Genomic DNA, 20943 nt, shown 5'->3' with positions numbered 1-20943 from the left:
GAATGATCACATTGTCATGCTGGTCACAACTGCTGCTTCCCCCATTTGCAATCATTAGCTTACTAAAACATGGCTGTGCTTGTGCACTGCAATCCAATGAAATCTACCATCCTAATAATGCAGCTGGAAATGTATGTGATATGATGTTTCTTAATGCTCCGATTGCAGATTTAACAATTTTTTAGGAACGGAGATATATAATAGGAAATAAAAAGGGGATATAAATCAATTAAGTGGGATTAATTAGTGGAATTGAAATATCACTAACTATATATTCAAAATGATAAAAAAGAATAAATAATAATTAAATGGACAGAGGAGTAATGAGATCTCCATGTCTAGGTCATAGAGTCAAGGAGTCATACAGCATGGAAACAGGCCCTTCGGCCCAACTTGTTCACACTGGCCAACATGTCCCAGCTACACTAGTCTGCCTGTGTTTGGTACATATCCCTCCAAACCTGTCCTATCCATATGCCTGTCTAACTGTTTCTTAAACGTTGCTATAGTCCCTGACTCAACCACCTCCTCTGGCACCCTTTGTGTGGAAAAAGCCACCCCTCAGATTCCTATTAAATCTTTTCCCCTTTGCCTTAAGCCTATGTCCTCTGATGTTTGATTCCCCAACTCTGTGCAAGAGACTATGTGCATCTACCCCATCTATTCCTCTCGTGATTTTATAGACCTCTATAAGATCACCCTTCATCCTCCTGCACTCCAAGGAATAGAGTACCAGCCTACTCAACCTCTCCCGAGAGCTCAGATCCTTGAGTTCTGGTAACATCCTCGTAAATCTTCTCTGTACCCTGTCCAGCTTGACAACATCTTTCCTATGACATGGTGCCCAGAACTGAACACAATACCCTAAATGTGACCTCACCAATGTCTTATATAACTGCAACATGACCTCCCAACTGCTATACTCAATACTCGGACTGATGAAGACCAATGTGCCAAAAGTCTTTTTGACCACCGTATCTACCTGCGACTCCACCTTCAAGGAACTATGTACCTAAACTCTTAGATCTCTGCTCTACAACACTCCCCAGAGCTCTACCATTCACTGTGTCGGTCCTGCCCATGTTAGATTTCCCAAAATGCAACACCACACTGCCTCGGAAGGTAGTGGAGGCCAATTCTCTGAGTGCTTTCAAGAGAGAGCTAGATGGAGCTCTTAAGGATAGCGGAGTCAGGGGGTATGGGGAGAAGGCAGGAACGGGGTACTGATTGGGAATGATCAGCCATGATCACATTGAATGGTGGTGCTGGCTCAAAGGGCTGAATGGCCTACTACTGCACCTATTGGCTATTGTCCATTGTCTATTGTCACACATTTCTCTGTATTAAATTCCATTAACCATTCCTCAGCCTACCTGGCCAACTGATCAAGATCCTGCTGCAATTTTTCACAACCATCTCCACGATCTGCAACACCACCCTCTTTTGTGTCATCTGCAAACTTGCTAATCTTGCCATGTACTTTCTCATAAATTCATTGATATAGATCAGGGGCCTCCAAACTTTTCAGCATGAGGGCCACATTTTTTATTTGGCATATTTTTGTGGGCCGTAGGAAAAAATAAAGAAGTGTGAGTTTTATAAATTTAATGAACTCAAAAAAGTTTAGACTAGGTTACGTTAGATTAGGTTGAGAAAGTTTAAACTATGTTAGGTTAGGTTAGGTTAGTTTACATTAGGTTTATATGGCAACAAATAAATAATATTCGATTTTTTAAAAGAGCTTGAAATATTGGAATATATATAAACCATAGGTATACAATTATTTATAAAACAGAAAAAATACAGTGACCACCACTGGGGGAGAGAGGAGAGAGAGAGAGGGTTAGAGAGGGGGGGGAGAGAGAGTAGGAGGGGGGAGTGAGACTGGGGGGGGAGAGAGTCGGGGTAGAGGGAGCAACGGGTGAGGGCGGAAGCGCGGGGAGGGGGTCAGAGGTGAAGGAACGCCGCCACTTGTGGGTGCTGCTCCCTCCCTGTCTCTCTTCCTCTCTCTCCCCTCTCCCTCTCTCCCAGAGCCAACGAGATGTGTGCTGCTGCTCCACTTTCTTCCCCGGCCCGGTCTCTCTCCAATGCAGCGAAATAAGAACAAACACAAGTGTAGTTGTTGTTCAGAAGCCCCGCATCCCCAGGGTGAGCGGCAGTGGCAAGGAGGGAAGTTTCACTTGTGTTTGTTCTTATTTCGCTGCGTTAGAGGGAGACGTGGCCGGGGAATAGAGTGGAGGAGCGGCACAGATCTCGCCGGCACTGGGAGATAGGGAGAGAGGGAGAGAGAGAGCAGCCCCCGCAAGTGGTGGCGCTCCTTCACCAGACTTTTTATTTTTTTTTAAAATTTTTTTTTTTTTTATCAAAAAATACTTTATTCAAGTTATAAATATCATTTACAAAACATCATTTTTAAAACAAACCCATCCGACATTCCCGGAGGTTACATATTCAATACAGGCATTTACTTAGACCTTTACATACATTTACATACATATCCCTTATTTGGAGGGGCGTCTCTCTCCACCACACCCTGCCCCCCATGTCCAGCAGCGGAAGGACCCTAGACTGTGGTCCTCCCCCACAGGGCCTTGGCGTTGGCTGCACCGAGCTTCAGAGCGTCCCTCAGCACGTACTCCTGCAGTCTGCAGTGGGCCAGTCGGCAACATTCCTTGACGGACAGCTCGCTCCGCTGGGAGGTCAACAAGGATCGGGCAGACCAAAGGGCGTCTTTCACCGAGTTGATGACCTTCCAGCCGCACTCGATGTCAGTCTCGGAATGCGTCCCTGGGAACAGTCCGTAGAGCACAGAGTCCTCTGTGACGGAGCTGCTCGGAATGAATCGTGACAGGGACCCCTGCAGACCTCTCCAGACTCTCCTGGCAAATCCACACTCTTTGAAGAGGTGGGCCACCGTTTCCTCTCCGTAGCAGCCGTCCCGAGGGCAGCGTGCGCTGGTAGTGAGGTTCCGGCGGTGCAGGAAGGATCTGACTGGGAGGGCTCCCCTCACCGCCAGCCAAGCCAGGTCTTGGTGCTTGTTGGTGAGTTCTGACGATGAGGCATTTTGCCAGACAAGCTGGGCTGTCTGTTCTGGGAACCACGCCACAGGATCCATGGAGTCATTCCCCTGCAGTGCCTGCAGGACGTTCCGTGCTGACCACTGCCCGATGGACTTGTGGTCAAAGGTGTTGGTCCGGAAGAACCTGTCCACAAACGACAGATGGTTCGGCAATGTCCAGCTGACTGGCACATTGCGTGGCATCTGCGCCAGGCCCATCCTTCGCAACACCGGGGACAGGTAGAACCTCAGCAGGTAGTGGCATTTGGTGCCCACGTGCCTTGGCTCTATGCTCCGCCTGATGCAGCCACACACGAAAGTGGCCATCAGAATGAGGGCGACGTTGGGCACGTCTTTACCCCCGTTGTCTGCCGACTTGTGCATTGTGGCCCATCGCACCCGGTCCATCGCCGACCCCCAGATGAAGCGGAAAACGGCCCGGGTGATCCCCGTGGCGTAGGAGGGAGGGACGGGCCACACTTGCGCCAAGTACAGCAGCCCCGAGAGCACCTCACACCTGATGACCAGGTTTTTCCCCGTGATGGAGAGGGAGCGCTGCTTCCACAGCTCCAGCTTCTTCCCCACCTTGGCTATCCACTCCAGCCAATTTTTGTTACATGCCCCAGCCTTCCCGAACCAGATCCCCAGCACCTTCAGGAAGTCAGGCTTGATGGTGAAGGGGATGGAAGATCGGTCGGGCCAGTTGCCAAAGAGCATGGCCTCGCTCTTCCTGCGGTTTACCCTGGCCCCCGTGGCCAACTCAAACTGGTCGCAGACGCTGATCAGTCTGCGGACCGACCCTGGATCCGAGCAGAAGACGGCGACATCGTCCATGTACAGGGAGGCCTTGACCTGAGTGCCCCCACTGCCTGGCAGTGTCACTCCTCTTATGCTCGCATCCTTCCTGATGGATTCGGCAAAGGGTTCAATGCAACAGACAAACAAGACAGGGGAAAGAGGGCAACCCTGCCTGACTCCAGACCTGACGGGGAAGCTGTCTGATTCCCACCCATTAATTTGGACTGCACTACAGATATCAGAGTAGAGCAGTTGGATCCACTTCCTGATTCCCTCCCCAAAGCCCATTTTGGAGAGCACGTCCCTCATGTACGTGTGCGATATCCTGTCGAAGGCCTTCTCCTGGTCCAAGCTGACCAGGCAGGCATCCACCCGTCTGTCCTGCACGTAGGCAATGGTATCTCTCAGCAGCACCAGGCTGTCTGAGATTTTCCTGCCAGGTACAGCACAGGTTTGGTCCGGGTGGATCACCTGTCCCAGAGCAGACTTGACCCGGTTGGCGATGGCCTTAGACAGGATCTTGTAGTCTACATTCAACAATGTGATGGGTCTCCAATTCCTTAAGTCATTCATCTCCCCCTTCTGCTTGTAGATCAGGGTGATGTTGCCCTTCCTCATAGAGTCTGACATGCTGCCTGCTAGGAGTATATCGTTGTACACTTCCAGCAGGTCCGGGCCCACCCAGTCCCACAGAGCCGAGTACAACTCTGCCGGTAAGCCATCGCCTCCGGGAGTTTTACTCGAGTCAAAGGAACGGATGGAGCCAGTCAGCTCCTCCAGGGTCAGTGGTTGGTCCAGACTCTCCCGCTTGCTGTCGTCCAAGACTTCCGTGATGGAGGACAGGAAGTTCTGGGAGGCGGTGCTGTCTGTGGTCTTTACATCGTACAGATCCTTATAAAAGGATCTGCAGATCTTGAGCATGTCTGTCTGCGAGGATGTTACCGAGCCGTCCTCCTCCCTAAGGCTTTTGATCACAGAGCTCCCCCTGTGAACCTTATGGAAGAAGTAACGTGAGCACGTCTCATCCTGCTCAACATGGCGGACCCTGGACCGGAAGATGATCTTGGAGGATTCAGAGGTAAAGAGCCGAGCTTGCCGGCCCTTCAACTCTCTCAGTTCCTCCCTCACATCCACCCCTCTCCTCTGCAGAAGGAGTAGCTGCTGCAAATCTGTCTGGAGTTGACACAGTTCCCTCTTACCCTGTCTTGCTCTCTGAACACCTTTGGAGACGAAGAACTTCTTGATGTTCTCCTTTGTTGCCTCCCACCAGAGTGTCTGGGAGTCAAAGAGGGGCCTCACAGTTCTCCAACATGCGTAGTCCCTCTTTAGCTCCTTAACGTTCTCCGGGGTCAACAGCTCCACGTTTAGCTTCCACGTCCCTCTGCCCGCCTTCCGGTCCTCCTGTAGGTGACAGGTGGCCTGAAGGAGGCAGTGGTCAGAGAAGAACACCGGGGCGAGGTCGGTGTGTCTGACCGTGACGGCCCTCGATGTGAAGAGGAAGTCTATCCGGGACTGGGCTGAACCGTTTGGTCCTGACCAGGTGAACCGTGGCTGGACTCCGCCTGCAGGGTCACTGAAGGCGTCGCGCAGCTTTGCATCTTTGACCGTTTCCACCAGGAGTTTGGAGGTGCCGTCCAGTCTGTGGTTGGCACTGCCGGATCGTCCAGCCGCATCGATGATGCAGTTGAAGTCACCGGCCAGAACGAGCGGTCTAGACGTGGCCAGCAGCGGTGGGAGCTGCAGGAGGACGGCCACCCGCTCGCTCCACCTGGGGGAGGCATACACATTTATCAGCCGGAGCGGAGAACCACGGTACATTACATCCACCACCAAGAGACGACCCCCCACCACCTCCCTTACCTCAGTGATGGTGAAGCCCCCTCCCCGCAGCAAGATCCCCAGACCGGACGCACGACAATCATTTCCCCCCGACCATACCGACAGTCCGTGGGGCCACCATCGCGACCACCTCCGATAGCAGCGAAGGTGTGGCAGCCCGCACTCCTGTAAAAAAGTCACATCCGCCTTTACCTTGGCCAGGTACTGCAAGGCGGATACACATCGCACAGTGCTCTTCACACTGCGCACGTTTAAGGATGCCAGTTTCAGCTCCATTGTCCTTTATTGTCCCAGGCGATCCTCCCGCATGCCAATCATCTGGCTCAGTTCCTGCACATTTTTGTCGCACAGGTAGTGGTACAGGTTGGTGGCTTCCTCAGCACAGGGTATATTTTCTGGCGAAGCCACTGCGCTGCTCCCAGTGTCCTGGAGCTGGGGCCCATTTGCCACTGCACTGCTCCCGGTCTCCCGGAGCTGGGGCCCATTGGCCACTGCACTGCTCCCGGTCTCCCGGAGCTGGGGCCCATTGGCCATTGTGCCGCTCCCGGTCTCCCGGAGCAGGGGCCCATTGGCCGTTGTGCCGCTCACGGTCTCCCGGAGCAGGGGCCCATTGGCCGTTGTGACGCTCACGGTCTCCTGGGGCTGGGGCCCATTGGCACTGCTCCCAGTCTCCTGAGGCTGGGGGGCAACAGACACGTTCTTTCTCTTACCTTCCTCCTCCCCCGTTTCCTTCCTCTGCCTCTGCCTCCGTTGTCGGCTCCTCCCGGTCGTCTCATCCTCCGATGCGGAGAGGCTGCTGGCCTCGTCCTGGGAGAGGACTCTTTTTTGGGACTTGCTTGCCCCCTCCGCCTTTTTCTCCGTGCGCACAGCCTTCAATGTTTTCCTCGACTGTACCAGCTTCCATCCCTCCTCTTCCTGTTCCCCCTCTTCCATCGACTCACCCTCGTGGGGAGGGGCCTGGGGGGCTCCGTCCTGCGGTTGGGGGCTCCTGGTGGTCGCGTTGTCCTCGCCCCTGCTCTCCTTTCCTTTTTGGGCTTTTTCCGTGGTAGGAGGCGTCTCGTCCACCCTGGGGGTGCTGGCAGCGGCCCCTCTTATCGCCTGTGCATAAGTGCTAGCTCTTTTAGGGCAGGCCCTGTAAAGGTGGCCTGCCTCCCCACACAGGTTGCAGCTCTTACTCTCTTTACAATCCCTTGTCTCGTGGCCTTCTAACTTGCAGTTTCTGCAGACGATTGTCCTGCATTCTGCCGCCACGTGCCCAGGTTTGTTGCATTTCCTGCACACCCTGGGCTGCCCCACGTACGTCATGTAGCCCCGGTTCCCTCCGATAGCGAACACCGAGGGAGGGTGGACAATGAATCCCTTCCCGTCCACCCTCAGCTTCACCTTTACCTGCCTCTTGCTCGTCCAGATCCCGAACAAGTCCTTGATGTCCACGCAGTTCCCGGCCCCTTCGACGTAGCGCGCAAGGAAGGTGAGGACATCCACGACGGGCACATGTGGGTTAAACATGTGCACCGTGATCATCCGTTCCCTCTGGGTGGGGAGGGTGAAGAGCGGCTGCACCTTCAGGAGCGACAGCGGGGCTTCATCCCCCTTCTCCCGGAAGTCCTGCAGCAACTTCTGCCATCCCGCCGGGTTCTGGAAGGTAACGTCGAAGTATCCGTTACCTGGGAAGTCCTGGAGGCAGAAGATGTCCCCGGCCTTGAATCCACAGGCCTCCAGCAGCACCTTCTTGATGAAGAGATCCCTTGAGAAAGGGTTCCCCTCCTTGAGGTCCTTCACCGATACACGCAGGGTATTCCGGATACCCTGCCCTCCAGCTCCACTTGCTACTGCCATCCCACCTGGATAAGGGTGTTAGGTTGGTTACCCAACCAGCATGGATCCACCCCTAAACCAGACACGTGCTCCCGACCTCCGCTCCTCGTCGATGATCTAATGCAAATACTGCTCTTATACTTACCCTGTTCTTATAAGAACATTAGATTGTGCCAGAACAGATACTACACTTGATCTTAGTCAGACCCTCTGACACCCTCTCCCTCCCCATGCTCCTGCTCTCACCCACTGCTCCCTCTACCTCGACTCTCTCTCTCCCCCCCTCTCTCTCCCCGGGGTGAGTGGCGGCGGCGGCGAGGAAGGAAGTTTCCTTGAATTTGTTGTTTGCGAGGGGGCGCTGCGATCTCAAGTCAAGTCAAGTCAAAGTCAATTTATTGTCAATCCTCAGCCAGTTTACACAGACAGAAAATCGAAATACCGTTTCCCACAATCCCGAGGAACAAAGTGCATAAAACTAAGTTAAAATTAAAAAGGCACAGCAAACAACAATCAACATAAAATATAAAATATAGTCACTTCAAATGCGTTAAAATTTTTTTTTTAAAGTGTCTGGTGCTGGATGTGCGTGTGTGTGGGGTGTTAAAGTCCAGGTCCAATAGCGGCAGGGGAGAGAGGAGGAAGGGAGGGGAGAGAGTTCAGCATCCTGACAGCCTGGTGGAAAAAACTGTTCTTTAGTCGGGTGGTGCTTGACCTCAGGCTGCGAAACCTTCTCCCTGAAGGCAGGAGGGTGAAGAGGCTGTTGGAGGGGTGGGAGGGGTCACCCACAATGCTCAATGCTTTGCGGGTGAGGCGGGTGGTGTAAAGGACCAGGAGTGTTGGGAGTGAGGCGCCAGTGATCCTCTCAGCAGTGTTCACTATGCGCTGCAGGGTCTTGCGGCTGGAGGCTGTGCAGCTGCCGAACCACACAGTGATGCAGCTGCTGAGGATGCTCTCGATGGCGCCTCGGTAAAAAGTGTACATGATGGGTGTGGGGGCTCCCACTCTCTTCAGTTTGCGGAGGAAGTAGAGGCGCTGCTGGGCTTTCTTGGCGATGGACGTGATGTTGTTGCTCCAGGAGAGATCCTCGGTGATGTTCACCCCCAGGAATTTGGTGCTGCTCACCTGCTCCACAGCAGCACCATTGATGGTCAGTGGGTGGGGGTGTTGGGTGTGCGTTCTCCTGAAGTCGACAACAATCTCCTTTGTTTTCTCCACATTCAGGAAGAGATTGTTGTCTGTGCACCACGCGGCCAGCTGGTCCACCTCCTTCCTGTAGTGGGTCTCGTCGTTGTTGCTGATGAGACCCACCACTGTTGTGTCATCCGCAAACTTGACGAAGTGGTTGGAGCTGTAGGTGGGTGTGCAGTCTCTCGCCTTGTTCTGGCTCTGGGTCGGTGGCGAAGCGTTCTCCGGTGAACCTTCGCCGGCAACTTCTGCCTCCAGTCCCCGCCGCCTAAGAGCTTGCTGCGGGCCGGATAAAATCGTGTGGCGGGCCGGATGTGGCCCAGGGGCCATAGTTTGGAGATCCCTGATATAGATGATAAACAGTAACGGGACCAGTACCGAAACCTGAGGCACAACACTAGTCAAAAACCTCCAGTCCAAGAAGCAACCTTGCATCATCACCCTATGCTTCCTTCCATGAAGCCAATTTTCCATCCATTCAGCTATCTCTCCTTGGATCCCAAGTATTTAAATTAGCTACTGGGCAAGGGTAAAAAATAAGTATGATGTGTAATGGATTTTTTGGGATCTGTTCCATGGTAGTTATGCAAAAGGATGAAAGTCTTACTTCACTTGTGTGGCCATGATTAGATCCAATCTGCAGTATTGTATTTAGTTCTGACCACTTCACCTCACAAACATGGCTTTGGTAACTAAAATGGAACCGGGGCTAAAAAAAATAAGTTTTCAACACACTCAATTGGTCAAAAAGTGATCAAATGAAAGGTTATGACAGTGTGGATATTGAGAAACTGTTTCTTCTTGAGATGGAATCTAGAACAAATACAATCAGATATGAGACCTTGGACGTTTAGGAATCAAAACAGCAAGAAGTTTTTCCGGATAATTAGGACAGCACAGTGAAGATCAATTATAATCTTCGGGGATGAAATCAACCGATTAATATTAGATAATGGTGTTAAGGAATTTGTGGATGAAATATAAATCAGCCTTGATTTACTCAAATGGTGATATGGGTTAAAGGGACAGAAGGGCCTGCTCCTGATACTATTTTCATAACAACGAACAATCTTCATAATTCTGGAAATTCCTTATGGGTTTTATTGGTGGAAGCCACCAGAACTGAGCAGAATTATTGCTGAGTCTTCATCATTTGTTCTGTAGTATCTCTCATTGAGCTTTTGTGGTGTACATTGGTTGTTGGTTGTTAATTGTGGTGCACATTGGTTGTTAAACTGGATTTCTGAGGAAAGAAGTGTCATGTGCCAGGACTTGTGTAGCAATTGTGCTTGGCCCCAAGAACCAGCCTCACATAATCTGCAACTGGCAAAGAGCGGAAGGTGAAAATAATAGTAGGCACAGATTGGCTTGATTAGCTTCTAGTTATGTACATCGGTTATGCATTAATGGAAGTGTGTGTAATTTATAACTGCAATGGGCATTCTTAGTAGCTGGCTGAAAACATCAGGAGCATTTGGGCGGCACAGTGGCACAGTGGTAAAGTTGCTGCCTTACAGTACTTGCAGCGCCAGAGATCCGGGTTCGATCCTAACTACGGATGCTATCTGTATGGGAGTTTGTACGTTCTTCCCGTGACCTGCGTGGTTTTTCTCCGAGATCTTCGGTTTCCTCCCACACTCCAGACATACAGGAATGTAGGTTAATTGGCTTGGTAAATGTAAAAATTGTTCCTTGTGTGTGTAGGATTTTTTCTATATACGGGGATCGCTGGTCAGTGCGGACCCGGTGGGCTGAAGGGCGTGTTTCCGCGCTGTATCTCTAAACTAAACTAAACTAAACATAGTCAGTAATGACCTGATCTTCTGGAAATTTAATAATTTTCAGTGTTTAGTTTTCCTTAAGGCAATATTATTGCAGAAAAATGTTATCAATTGTTTGCTCATACAAATTAACGAATCCTTGTTCTAAATGACCCAATGTGATGGCAACCTGGCTCCTCTCTGGAACAGCACATCAACTGGTTCTCTTGCTCCTGCCTCAGCATGATGCTTGATGAGACCACGCAGTAGGAAAGCAGGAAAACAATAAACGAGTAACAACGATAAAACTTTAAACCATATCAGAAAAAGAGATTGTATGGCAATAAAAGACTGGCAAAAAAAAAGGGAAAAATAACAAAATGGATTTTAAGTAAGTGAATTTTAGACTATTACTTTCTGTCAGTTTTCTGAAATACATTTGGAGTGAAAGAAATTCCACAGGAAGACTATAATCCATGTGTATTAAACAATAAGGTAAACATATGTGATTACATTCCTTAATAACTGTTGAATGAGATAGGAATTTAAACAAGGATTAACTTAATTAATATTATACAGGATTAGTAGTCATGCACTTCAAATGATCCAGCAGAGGATTAATTAGTATTTAATTTCTGTTTGTGAATCCTATCTGCTAGATATATCATTTATTATGGGGTTTTTTTGGGGGGAGGGGAGGTATTTTTAACTGCTTGCCACCCTATTTTTTCAGTCAGAAGCTGATATCAGTAGAAAAATAATGATGACTTTGCACCAGAGTCCAGTTTTATTACCCATTTTTTTTTGTTCCTTTCTCCAAAGTCTTCACCAGTGCCAAAATGTACTTACAAACTATGGAGAATACTGATCAGCTGATTAGTAGACAATAGACAATAGACAATAGACAATAGGTGCAGGAGTAGGCCATTCAGTCCTTCGAGCCAGCACCGCCATTCAATGCGATCATGGCTGATCACTCTCAATCAGTACCCCGTTCCTGCCTTCTCCCCATACCCCCTCACTCCGCTATCCTTAAGAACTCTATCCAGCTCTCTCTTGAAAGCATCCAACGAACTGGCCTCCACTGCCACCATTTTCAATGTGATTTAAAAAAAAGTCTTAACCGTTGGTTAAAATGCTGTAAAGTTTGACTGATTAGAACATCTTAAAGCACCAGCAATTCCTCTGTGATCTTATCAGTGTTTTAATGATTTCGAGCAATGCAAACTTTCCAGTGGGGGATCCTCCTGAATATTTTACTCTGGCCAACAGAAATGTGCTCAGAATTCATCTCTGGAATGAACAAATGAAACTGTAGCATTGACATTTAGCCTTAATTTTCTACAACTTAAAAGCTCAGGACAATAGAACTCCAACACCTAGACGGATTGCACATACGAAAGCGGCATGCCTATACTGCGGCTGTAACAGAGTTGACTTACATCAGGAAACAAGGTGACCTGACAGTCAGCTCGCACGCTGTTACTTTTTCTAATCATGCTCATTGCATCCATTTCACTCTGGTTCCTTTGCCTTCCAGTATTTTCATAGAGTAGGTCAAAGAAGCAGGTGAACTCATGATCAGAGTTCTAAATTAGTCGCATTAATGTGGAATTGCCACTTTCATGAAGATTTGATGGAAAATTATTGAAGCGCAACAATAGCAATGTTTGGCTCTCCAGATGCTATCTGGCTATTTCGATAATTTTCTGTTTTATTTCAGATTTCCAGTACATTACATTTTCCTTTATATCACTGTTACAAGTGACTGTTTTTGGAAATGTGAGGCAAAGATGGAAACATGCTAGGACTAAGGCTAGATACTAACATACATTTCAATGCTACTGTCTCCCACAGTTATACCATCTCCACTTCATCCAACCCTGCCTCTATTCAATTCTTCCAGTTCCTCTGTCTCCATTGCACTTGCTCCAATGATGAGTTTTTCCACACATGAAATCCACCACGGTTCCCCCTCTTCCATTGCTAACAAAGCCCTTTACTGTATTGCATCTATTTCCTGCACCTTTGTTCCCACCCTCTCTCCTCTGGAACAGAACAAGTATAGACTTCTTCTCTCGCCTATCATCCCATCAGCCTGCATTCAACAAATAATTATCTGAAATTTACATCATCCTCAAAACGATTCCACCCCCAGACACCATTCTCTTCATGACTTCCTGATCCACTCTTTCATTCCCACCTGCCATCCCCCTTAGAGCACTTCTTACAATTATAATGTTACACCTATCCTTTTACCTCTTCCTTTCTCACCAGACAGGAATCCAAATAGCTATTCCAGGTGAATCATGAGTTCCCTTGGACTTCCTTCAATCTAGTACATTGTATTCCATGTTCACTAAGCTCCTCTGCGTTAGAGAAACTAAATGCAAATTGGTGGATCATTTTGCAGATGACCTGTGTTCAATCCACAGGAATGACCTTGAGTTTCCTGTTGCTTGCTACTTTAATTGTTCGTCCCACCCCCACTCCCACTCTAACATAGTATTCTCACAATGAAGCCCTAGGCAAGCTTGAAGAGCAGCACCTCATTTTCCACCTGAGCATACTGAAACCTTCTGGACTTAATATTGAATTCCACAACTGCTGATATTGATTGATACTTTATTGTCATGTGTACCTGGCACAGTGAGATTTTTTATTTGCATACAATACAAGTAGGCAAGATGCCACATAAAGGGCACCGACAAAGGTACAAAACTTTTGTATTCTATTTTGTAACTCTTTTAATTCCTTGGTTTTTATCAGTTACCCATCTGTAATTTTAGTTAAGTTTGTATTTTTTTCTCCTTTTTTTTCTTCCTGGGAATGGAGGACATGCCCTGTTTGACCTACTGTCATATGGGCATGTCCTTAGGCTTTGCATTTCATAACTCCCACATTCTTTCATCTGGATTATTTTGTTCCTGTTCTCACTTCCCGGCTGTTCCCACTCACTCATTAACCAGGTAATCTTTCTGCTTTCCATAGAGATCACTCTGTCTGCAGGCGATGAAACACCTGTCCCTGCACCTCCTCTCCCATTTCCATCCAAGGACCCCAACATCTCTTCCACATGCACATCTTTAAACTTCGGCTACTACATTTGGTGCTCGCGATGTGGCCTTGTTAACATAGGCAATACCAAGCATAGACTAGATGACCGCTTTCTTGAACACCTGCTCTCTGTTCACCAAGGTCTGCTGGATCACATGGCTAATCTTCCCATTCCCATACTGACCTTTCTGTCCTTGGCCTGAGTGAGATCACATGCAAAGTGGAAAAAACGCACCTCATATTGAATTCTCCAATTTCAAGTAATCTCCCCAGCCCCCTCTCTTTCCCATGGCCCCCATTCCCAGTGTGCATGTTTTTCCCATCATCTCTCACCAGCCCCATCCAACCATCTCTTCCCTCCTCCATACACTTATCTCCATTTTCCCTTTTATCCTCCCTCTCCCATCCTTTCTCTCTCCTTCCACCCATATCTATCACTCCAGTTTTACATTTCACTCCTCCTCTTCCCTCCTTAACTGACATTATTTAGTCCCCTCTATCCTTTGTCATTTACTCTACCCATCTGCCAATCAAATCCCCCTCACCTGCATCACCTACTACTTGCCAGTCTTTGCCCCAACCCGCCTCTCTAGTCCACCTCCCCCCCCCCCCCACTCATCTGAAAAAGGCTCCAAACCCAAGATGCCAGCTGCCCATTCTCTTCATGAATGGTGCCTGAACGGCTGAATTTCTCCAGCATTTTGTGTTTTGTTCAGAATTTCAGCCTCAGCAGTTCCTTGTCTCGAACCAGGTAACAATGTTTGCAGCTTATCTCCATGGTCACCCCAATATTACCCTGTCAGAGTCATGATCCTCCCTGTGCCATTACAGGCCTCTTTTTCTCCTTTTCAGATTTGACAAAGGGTCTCTAACCTATAACATTGACTCTGTTTCGCTTCCCTCAGGTGTCGGCTAATCTGCTAAGTATTTTCACCATTTTCTGTTATTGTTTTAGATCTCTAGCATCTTGTCATTTTTTTCAAGGTAGATATCAATGTAGATTTGCCATAGTTTGTGCTATTCACTACTGATCATCTCAGCCATGACATTACCATTGTATTCAACCACAATGCACTGGGAAAGCTTCATTGCCTTGATTTGTGGTTTCTATTATTTCTATTGGTGTTTGAACTGCTGCAAGACCTATTAGAGTTCCAGAGGCTGCTTTATTTACACCTATGAAAGGAAACCCAGGTACTTAATAGCCATGGAAACAAAACAAACTCTTGTGTACTTGCATCTGGTCTATACTGACTGCCTGACCGCATTTCAATTAGAACTTGTTTTCTCTGCAGGTGAATTTAGGGAAAGGAAGAGATCTAATTCTACCTTTACCACCTCTGGAAGACTGTCATAAGATCACGAGAAGTTCTAAACAGACCCAGGTAGGTGAGAAAAATACATGTTGCTTAAATACTTTTGGTAATTTTATTTGTATGCAGTATTAGATGTATTTCCAGTGCCACTGTAGCAGCCATCTGCGTTCATCAATTGACCATTGAGTATGATGATGCCAGTTGTGTTGGTGAGCCCGAGTCTGGCTGGCAAAACCAGCCCTGGAGGCGCTCCCTCCGGAACAGTGTGGGGGCCCCAAAAAGACACTGTGGCAGGTACAGATGGTGAGGCCTTCCTGCCTTCTCTGGCTCTGGTAACTCGGTTCCATTGGTTCCTCTCAAAGGTTGCCCTTTTGGTCAAAGCACATCAGTCTGTTCTGTTCTAGGTACAAGACTCCAGCCTTCTTGCAGGAATGTCACTGTGTTAGAGGTTGGCTTTGATACAATCCTTGTATCACTTTCTTAGACTCCCCTTATTCCAGTGGCTTGGAAAAAGAACTCCTTAAAGGAGCTAGCATGGCTTAAGGGACTAACCAGGCCAAGCATGGCCAGAACCATCATGTTTGTCACCTTATCCTGCTAATTGATGCCCATGAATGGCCGTAGAGATATACAAATACACTTGTTGTTTGATGTTTAGAAACTGGCCAAAGAAAATCTATTGGGCCTTTCATCGGACTACAGAAATCATTAAAAACGTGTGACTCATAATGAGCCCATACTGCCTATTGAGCCCATGCCAACTATAATGAACTACCTTGCCTAATCGCACCTTCCAGTCCTGTAGGTTACGGCCCTTCAACTAGACCGTCTTTTAAATATTGTGAGGCAAAATGTTGAAACATAATGAGCAGCTCATTCTGCTGCAGGTATTGTTGAACCATTGACTCCAAAGACCACCATACTGTTTATTAATTAAATTACAGGATTATTTTAAGATGCCTCAGAGAAAATAGTTGCCTTTAACAATGCCAAATGCGTTATTAGGGAGAGGATCTAATTCATTTTGGGTGGGGAGATGAGATCTGTTTTTGCACAGTAAGTTGTTTCACTCAGGATTGTCTTGCCTGGAAGGGTGATGGTGGCAGATTCAAAATTACTTTAAAGAAGGAATTTAAATCCGTAATTGAAAAATAAATATTCACATTGCTGCAGGGATAGTATCATGGACTAGAACTAATTGTACAGCTCTTTCAAAGAGCCAGCGCGAGCACAATATTACAATTGACCTATTCTGCACTTATGATGCAGAATATAACAAAAGAGGCAGGATGGTCAAATAGTCCACGAGCCAGCCGTATACTGTACTGGGGCTGATCCCCTACCTTCCCTGCCCCACCTCCATATCTAATTTCCTGTTGTTTGTAAATCTAGTAACCTCAGCTTTGAATATACTCAACTATTGAGCTCCTACAACTATGTCGAGTAGAGAATTCCATAGATTTACAATCTGCTGAACAAAGGAATTTAGTGCAGTTAATTTAGTTACTGCAAAAAACAATGATTGTGTTTTAGAAGTAAGGCTCACTGAAATCTTCTGTCTGTCCCAACCATAAATGCAGTCTCCAATCAAGTAAGGATTTATTACTGGTGTCTGTCAACATGACCTTGGCTAAAACTTCTTTTACTTCAACTTCTTCCAGGTTGAAGCTGGAGATGGTTTCAATATGTAACAGTTGTCTATCCACTGTTGTTTTAGGGAGATCACTGATACTCTGAATGCATCTCTGAGATGCATCTCAGCAAACATAACATAACATAACATAACATAACAACACTTTATTGTCACTCGGCACAACACCGAGCGAAATTTCAGCAGTCACACAAAATACAGCAAAAAATAAAAGAACACAGGACACCCGACCCCAACACAAACATCCATCACAGTGACTCCAAACACCCCCTCACTGTGATGGAGGCAACAAAACTTCCCCTCTCTTCCCCCCGCACCCACGGACAGGCAGCTCGACCCCTACCGAGGCAAACGACACGCACAGCCCCCGCAAGGGGATGGAAGGCCCCCCGGCCGAGCCGCCCCGGGCACCGAAACGTCCCGCGGCCACACCGGGCGATGTTAAGTCCAACGGCCGAGCCGCACCGGGCACTGAAACGTCCCGCGGCCGAACAGCGCTGACGATGTTAAGTCCAGCGGCCAAGCCGCACCGGGCACTGAAACGTCCCGCGGCCACACCGGGCGATGTTAAGTCCAGCGGCCAAGCCGCACCGGGCATTGAAACGTCCCGCGGCCGAGCCGCACCGGGCACTGAAACGTCCCGCGGCCACACCGGGCGATGTTAAGTCCAGCGGCCAAGCCGCACCGGGCACTGAAACGTCCCGCGGCCGAGCCGCACCGGGCACTGAAACGTCCCGCGGCCGCACCGGGCGATGTTAAGTCCAGCGGCCGAGCCGCACCGGGCACTGAAACGTCCCGCGGCCGAGCTGCGCCGGCAATGTTAAGGCCCGCAGCCGAGCCGCACCGGGCACTGAAACGTCCCGCAGCCGAGCTGCGCCGGCAATGTTAAGGCCCGCAGCCGAGCCGCACCGGGCACTGAAACGTCCCGCAGCCGAGCTGCGTCGGCAATGTTAAGGCCCGCAGCCGAACCGCACCGGGCACTGAAACGTCCCGCAGCCGAGCTGCGCCGGCAATGTTAAGGCCCGCAGCCGAGCCGCGCCCCGGGGAAGAGACCTAATAAAATAAAGGTTTCCCCCCGCCCCACCCCCCCACCCCACCCCACCACACACCCCCACCACACATACACAGCCAAAAACAGAAACAAAAACCATCCCAACACCGACACAAACAAAAAAAAAGAAAAAAAGACAACAGACTGCCAGAGAGCCGCAGCCGTTAGGCGCAGCCAACTCCTCCCAAACATTACTGAGAGTCATTACAGCACACGGGAAAGTCAGTTGGCCAATTGAGTCCATGCTGGCTTTCTGTTGAGCAGTCTAGTCAGTCACATTCACCTGATCCATGACTATAACCTTTCCTTTATTTCACTCAGGAGTCTATCCGGTTTCCTTTTGAAATCATTGATCATCTGTGCTCAGCCACCTTATTGACAGATCATTATCACTCACTGTGTAAAAAAAGTGTCTCCTTACATCCTGCATGACTCTTGCTCAAAACCTTAAACCTGTGTCATGACAAATGAGAAGAACTTTTCTTCATTCTAAATCTTTTCTCTGATCTAAATCTATAATTATATTCTACTTCTCTTTGAAATTTCTGCTCAACCTCATTTGCTCTAAGAACAACAATCCTCGATACTCCCGCCCCACCCTGTGCAGTGGCTGCCTCTACCCCACCCGCTGGTCTCTTCTCCACAGTCCCCACCCTGGGGCCAGTGGCAGAGGGGCCTTCCCCAGATGTACCCGGGGAGTTAAGATCATCGACAGTCTATCCCTTCACCAGTTGGGCCCAGAGTGGACTCAGGTGCACCAGACTCAGGGAGTCCTCTGGAGCCAGGTCCTGAGGGAGAGAAGGGCTGGTTTCCCCCACCCCCTCCCCGCCTAATGTCCCTAACTCCAGAGGCATGCTCTGTGCTTTGTCCTGGGCGGGTTGCTCCTGGCCTTCCTCGGGCGCATGATGCGGGACTCCCTCCCCACCAGGAATCTCCCCTGCTCCATTTCACCCGAGTGATCCCCATCACCACCCTCCACAGAATCCATTCCAGAGCGTGGGACCAGGGCCCGAACCAGAGGGCAGGGTCTTCCTCCACCACAGTACTCCCATCTGCCTTGGAGGATTCCCGTATGTCCCCCTTCCGCTCCTCCCAAGAGAGATTCCTCCTTTTTTTTGAAGGGGAGCAGCTCATAGGCTCTGGGGTCACCTGAGCAACCTTCGTCTGCGGCTTCCCCTCCTCCCGGCCCTGGCTGGATTATGGGGCATGCAGACTCCCTAACGGGAGGTGACGGGATGGGTGGAAGGTTCTTATCTCCAGGGGTTTTATTCCCCAGGTGTTTCACCTTCTTCGCCACCTTGCCCCCCTTCTTTTGACCCTTCCCACCCCCACCCGCACTCTGCGCAAAGCCAGGGTTCCTTGACTCAACTACAGGGGGAGTGGGAGTGAGGGAGGAGGGGGGTTAGTGGCACTGGAGGCGAAGGCCTCCACCCGGGATTTGGGGCAATTCCTCCGAATATACCCCACTTCCTTGCAGGCATGGCACCTTGGGCGCTCCGATGTCTTTCGCAGGCACTCCCCACTGGTCTTCGCTGCTCCTGCAGCAATGAAAGGGATTCGCTTGCAGTCTTTGTTGTTGGAAGCCTATCTCCGAGAGAAAGGAGGCCCCTTCAGCTCCAGCTCTCAAGGCTGCAGAAGAAGGTTGAGACGGTGCAGAAAACCTCCCACACCGCACGAATGCCAGACCGGCCCAGTCAGCAGCGATGAGGTAGTGGTGGTTGTGGTTGTTGTTATGGACGCAGGTGTAACAGTCCAGACTAGTTTTACTCCCCTTTTTGATGTGTCACAGTTTCCTGGCAGGTTGCCAGCCTCAGTAGTGAGAGCTGCGCAGATTGTTGATAATACTGCTCGCAGCCCCAAAACACGCAGAAACTTTTTAAAAGATTTCTGCAGCGTCGCAGCGACACCCAGAGATGTTTAGTGCACCTTTGTACCTCCTCCGAATTCCAAAAAGATGTTTAAAACTCACTCGTTAGTGTTTTTGAACCAGAGCTCCGCAGCCATGCACCTCCTCGCTTAACCAGCCGGCAGGGGTTGATGCTATTGAACCCCGAGCTGTAGTCAACAGCCTGATGTATGTGGATTTATTGTCCAAGTGGTTCAGTGCAGAGTGGAGAGCCAGTGAGATCGCATCCTCCGTTTACCTGTTGTGGCAGTAGGCAAACGGTAATGGGTCGAGGTTCCTGTTGAGGTAGGAGTTGATATGTGCCATAACCAACCTCTCAAAGCACTTCATCTTTAAGGTTTAAAATGATATGGCCCATCGAATGCAGATGGGACGAGTGCAGATAGGTTGAGGCAGGTTGGCATGGGCAAGTTGGGTCAAAGGGCGCTTTTCCACTATACTCTATGATAGTGTCACTATCTGACAGGTGAATGCAAATAAGGTGTTGACTATGGCTTGATCTTCATATTACTTGCTATTCACATTACAGATTTTCGTTTTCGAAGAGAAAATTGTAAGGGTGGGCTTCCGGTAAGGACCAATTGGAGATGGGAGTGTGACAATTAATTGATTGAATAAAATGCGAAAATGCTAAATCAGAAAATGTGTGATGGCATGGAAGTTGAATGTGAGAAAGAGGATGAGTGGAACCAGGAATTCTATTAGAAACATAGCCCAGTCATCATTTCCACTAGATGACTATATTTATGCATTGTTCCCTGCTGCTACCCATAATTACGCTCCACCTTGGCCAGTGTGTTTGGGTAAATGGGCCATGGTTGAAAGACCAAGCTTTAAAATGTGGTTGTTAGGCTTAAAGGAATACAAATCTGTAGCAGGCTGTTTGTTCCCCGAAGACACAAGGAACTGCAGATGCTGGAATCAGTGGATCTTTGTGAGATGTACTCAGAAAGTTGAGTGGGGAACACGATGTTCCTGTCATTTCAGTTCCGCTAAGATTTTCTTGGGACTAAGATGGTTAAGAGTACTTAATCTGTGGTGGCCCTGATTCAGGTAGCCAGTCAGGCATCTTCAAAGGCACCTCGGCTCTTTCTTTGTTTTGCAGGCACCCAAGTGAAGCAGAAATCGACATATTCTACAGATTCTGAATATCTGAAATTTACAAAAATGCTGGAAAGTTTCTGCAGGTCTGGTAGCATCTGCAGAAAGAAAAATAAAGTTAATATTTCAAATTGAAGACTCTTCATCTTAATCCACAGTTCTAGCTATCCTGAGGCAGCAGTACCATATGAGTATATTTATATCAGGCACTAGCTCTAAATAAGAGCAAACTGATAGAGGTACTGAATGTATGGAATCATAAGATATAACCTCTCCTTCGTAGATCCAAGTGTCTGATTAATGAATGTTTACCTTTCCCAAACAACCTTCTTTTGCTGTGATGAGCATTCTACCTTTTATCTTTTCATAAGAATGCTGGTGTGCAGCCAATCTCCTAATCTGT

At 48.8% G+C, this 20943-nt stretch overlaps 1 protein-coding gene across 1 annotated transcript in view; it reads left to right on the top strand.

Moving 5' to 3' along the window:
- The window catches only part of LOC144596359 (uncharacterized), a 185732-nt gene that overhangs the window by 61160 nt on the left and 103629 nt on the right, over positions 1 to 20943 (top strand). The window contains exon 6 of the mRNA XM_078404616.1: positions 14811 to 14900. Coding sequence (XP_078260742.1) covers positions 14811 to 14900 — 90 coding nt within the window. The remainder of the gene's footprint in view (positions 1 to 14810; positions 14901 to 20943) is intronic.

This window comes from Rhinoraja longicauda, chromosome 8 (assembly GCF_053455715.1).
Source record: "Rhinoraja longicauda isolate Sanriku21f chromosome 8, sRhiLon1.1, whole genome shotgun sequence".
Classification (NCBI taxonomy): Eukaryota; Metazoa; Chordata; class Chondrichthyes; order Rajiformes; family Arhynchobatidae; genus Rhinoraja; species Rhinoraja longicauda.
The sequence above is the reverse complement of the archived record's forward strand: the minus strand, read 5'-3'. Positions and strand labels throughout refer to the sequence as shown.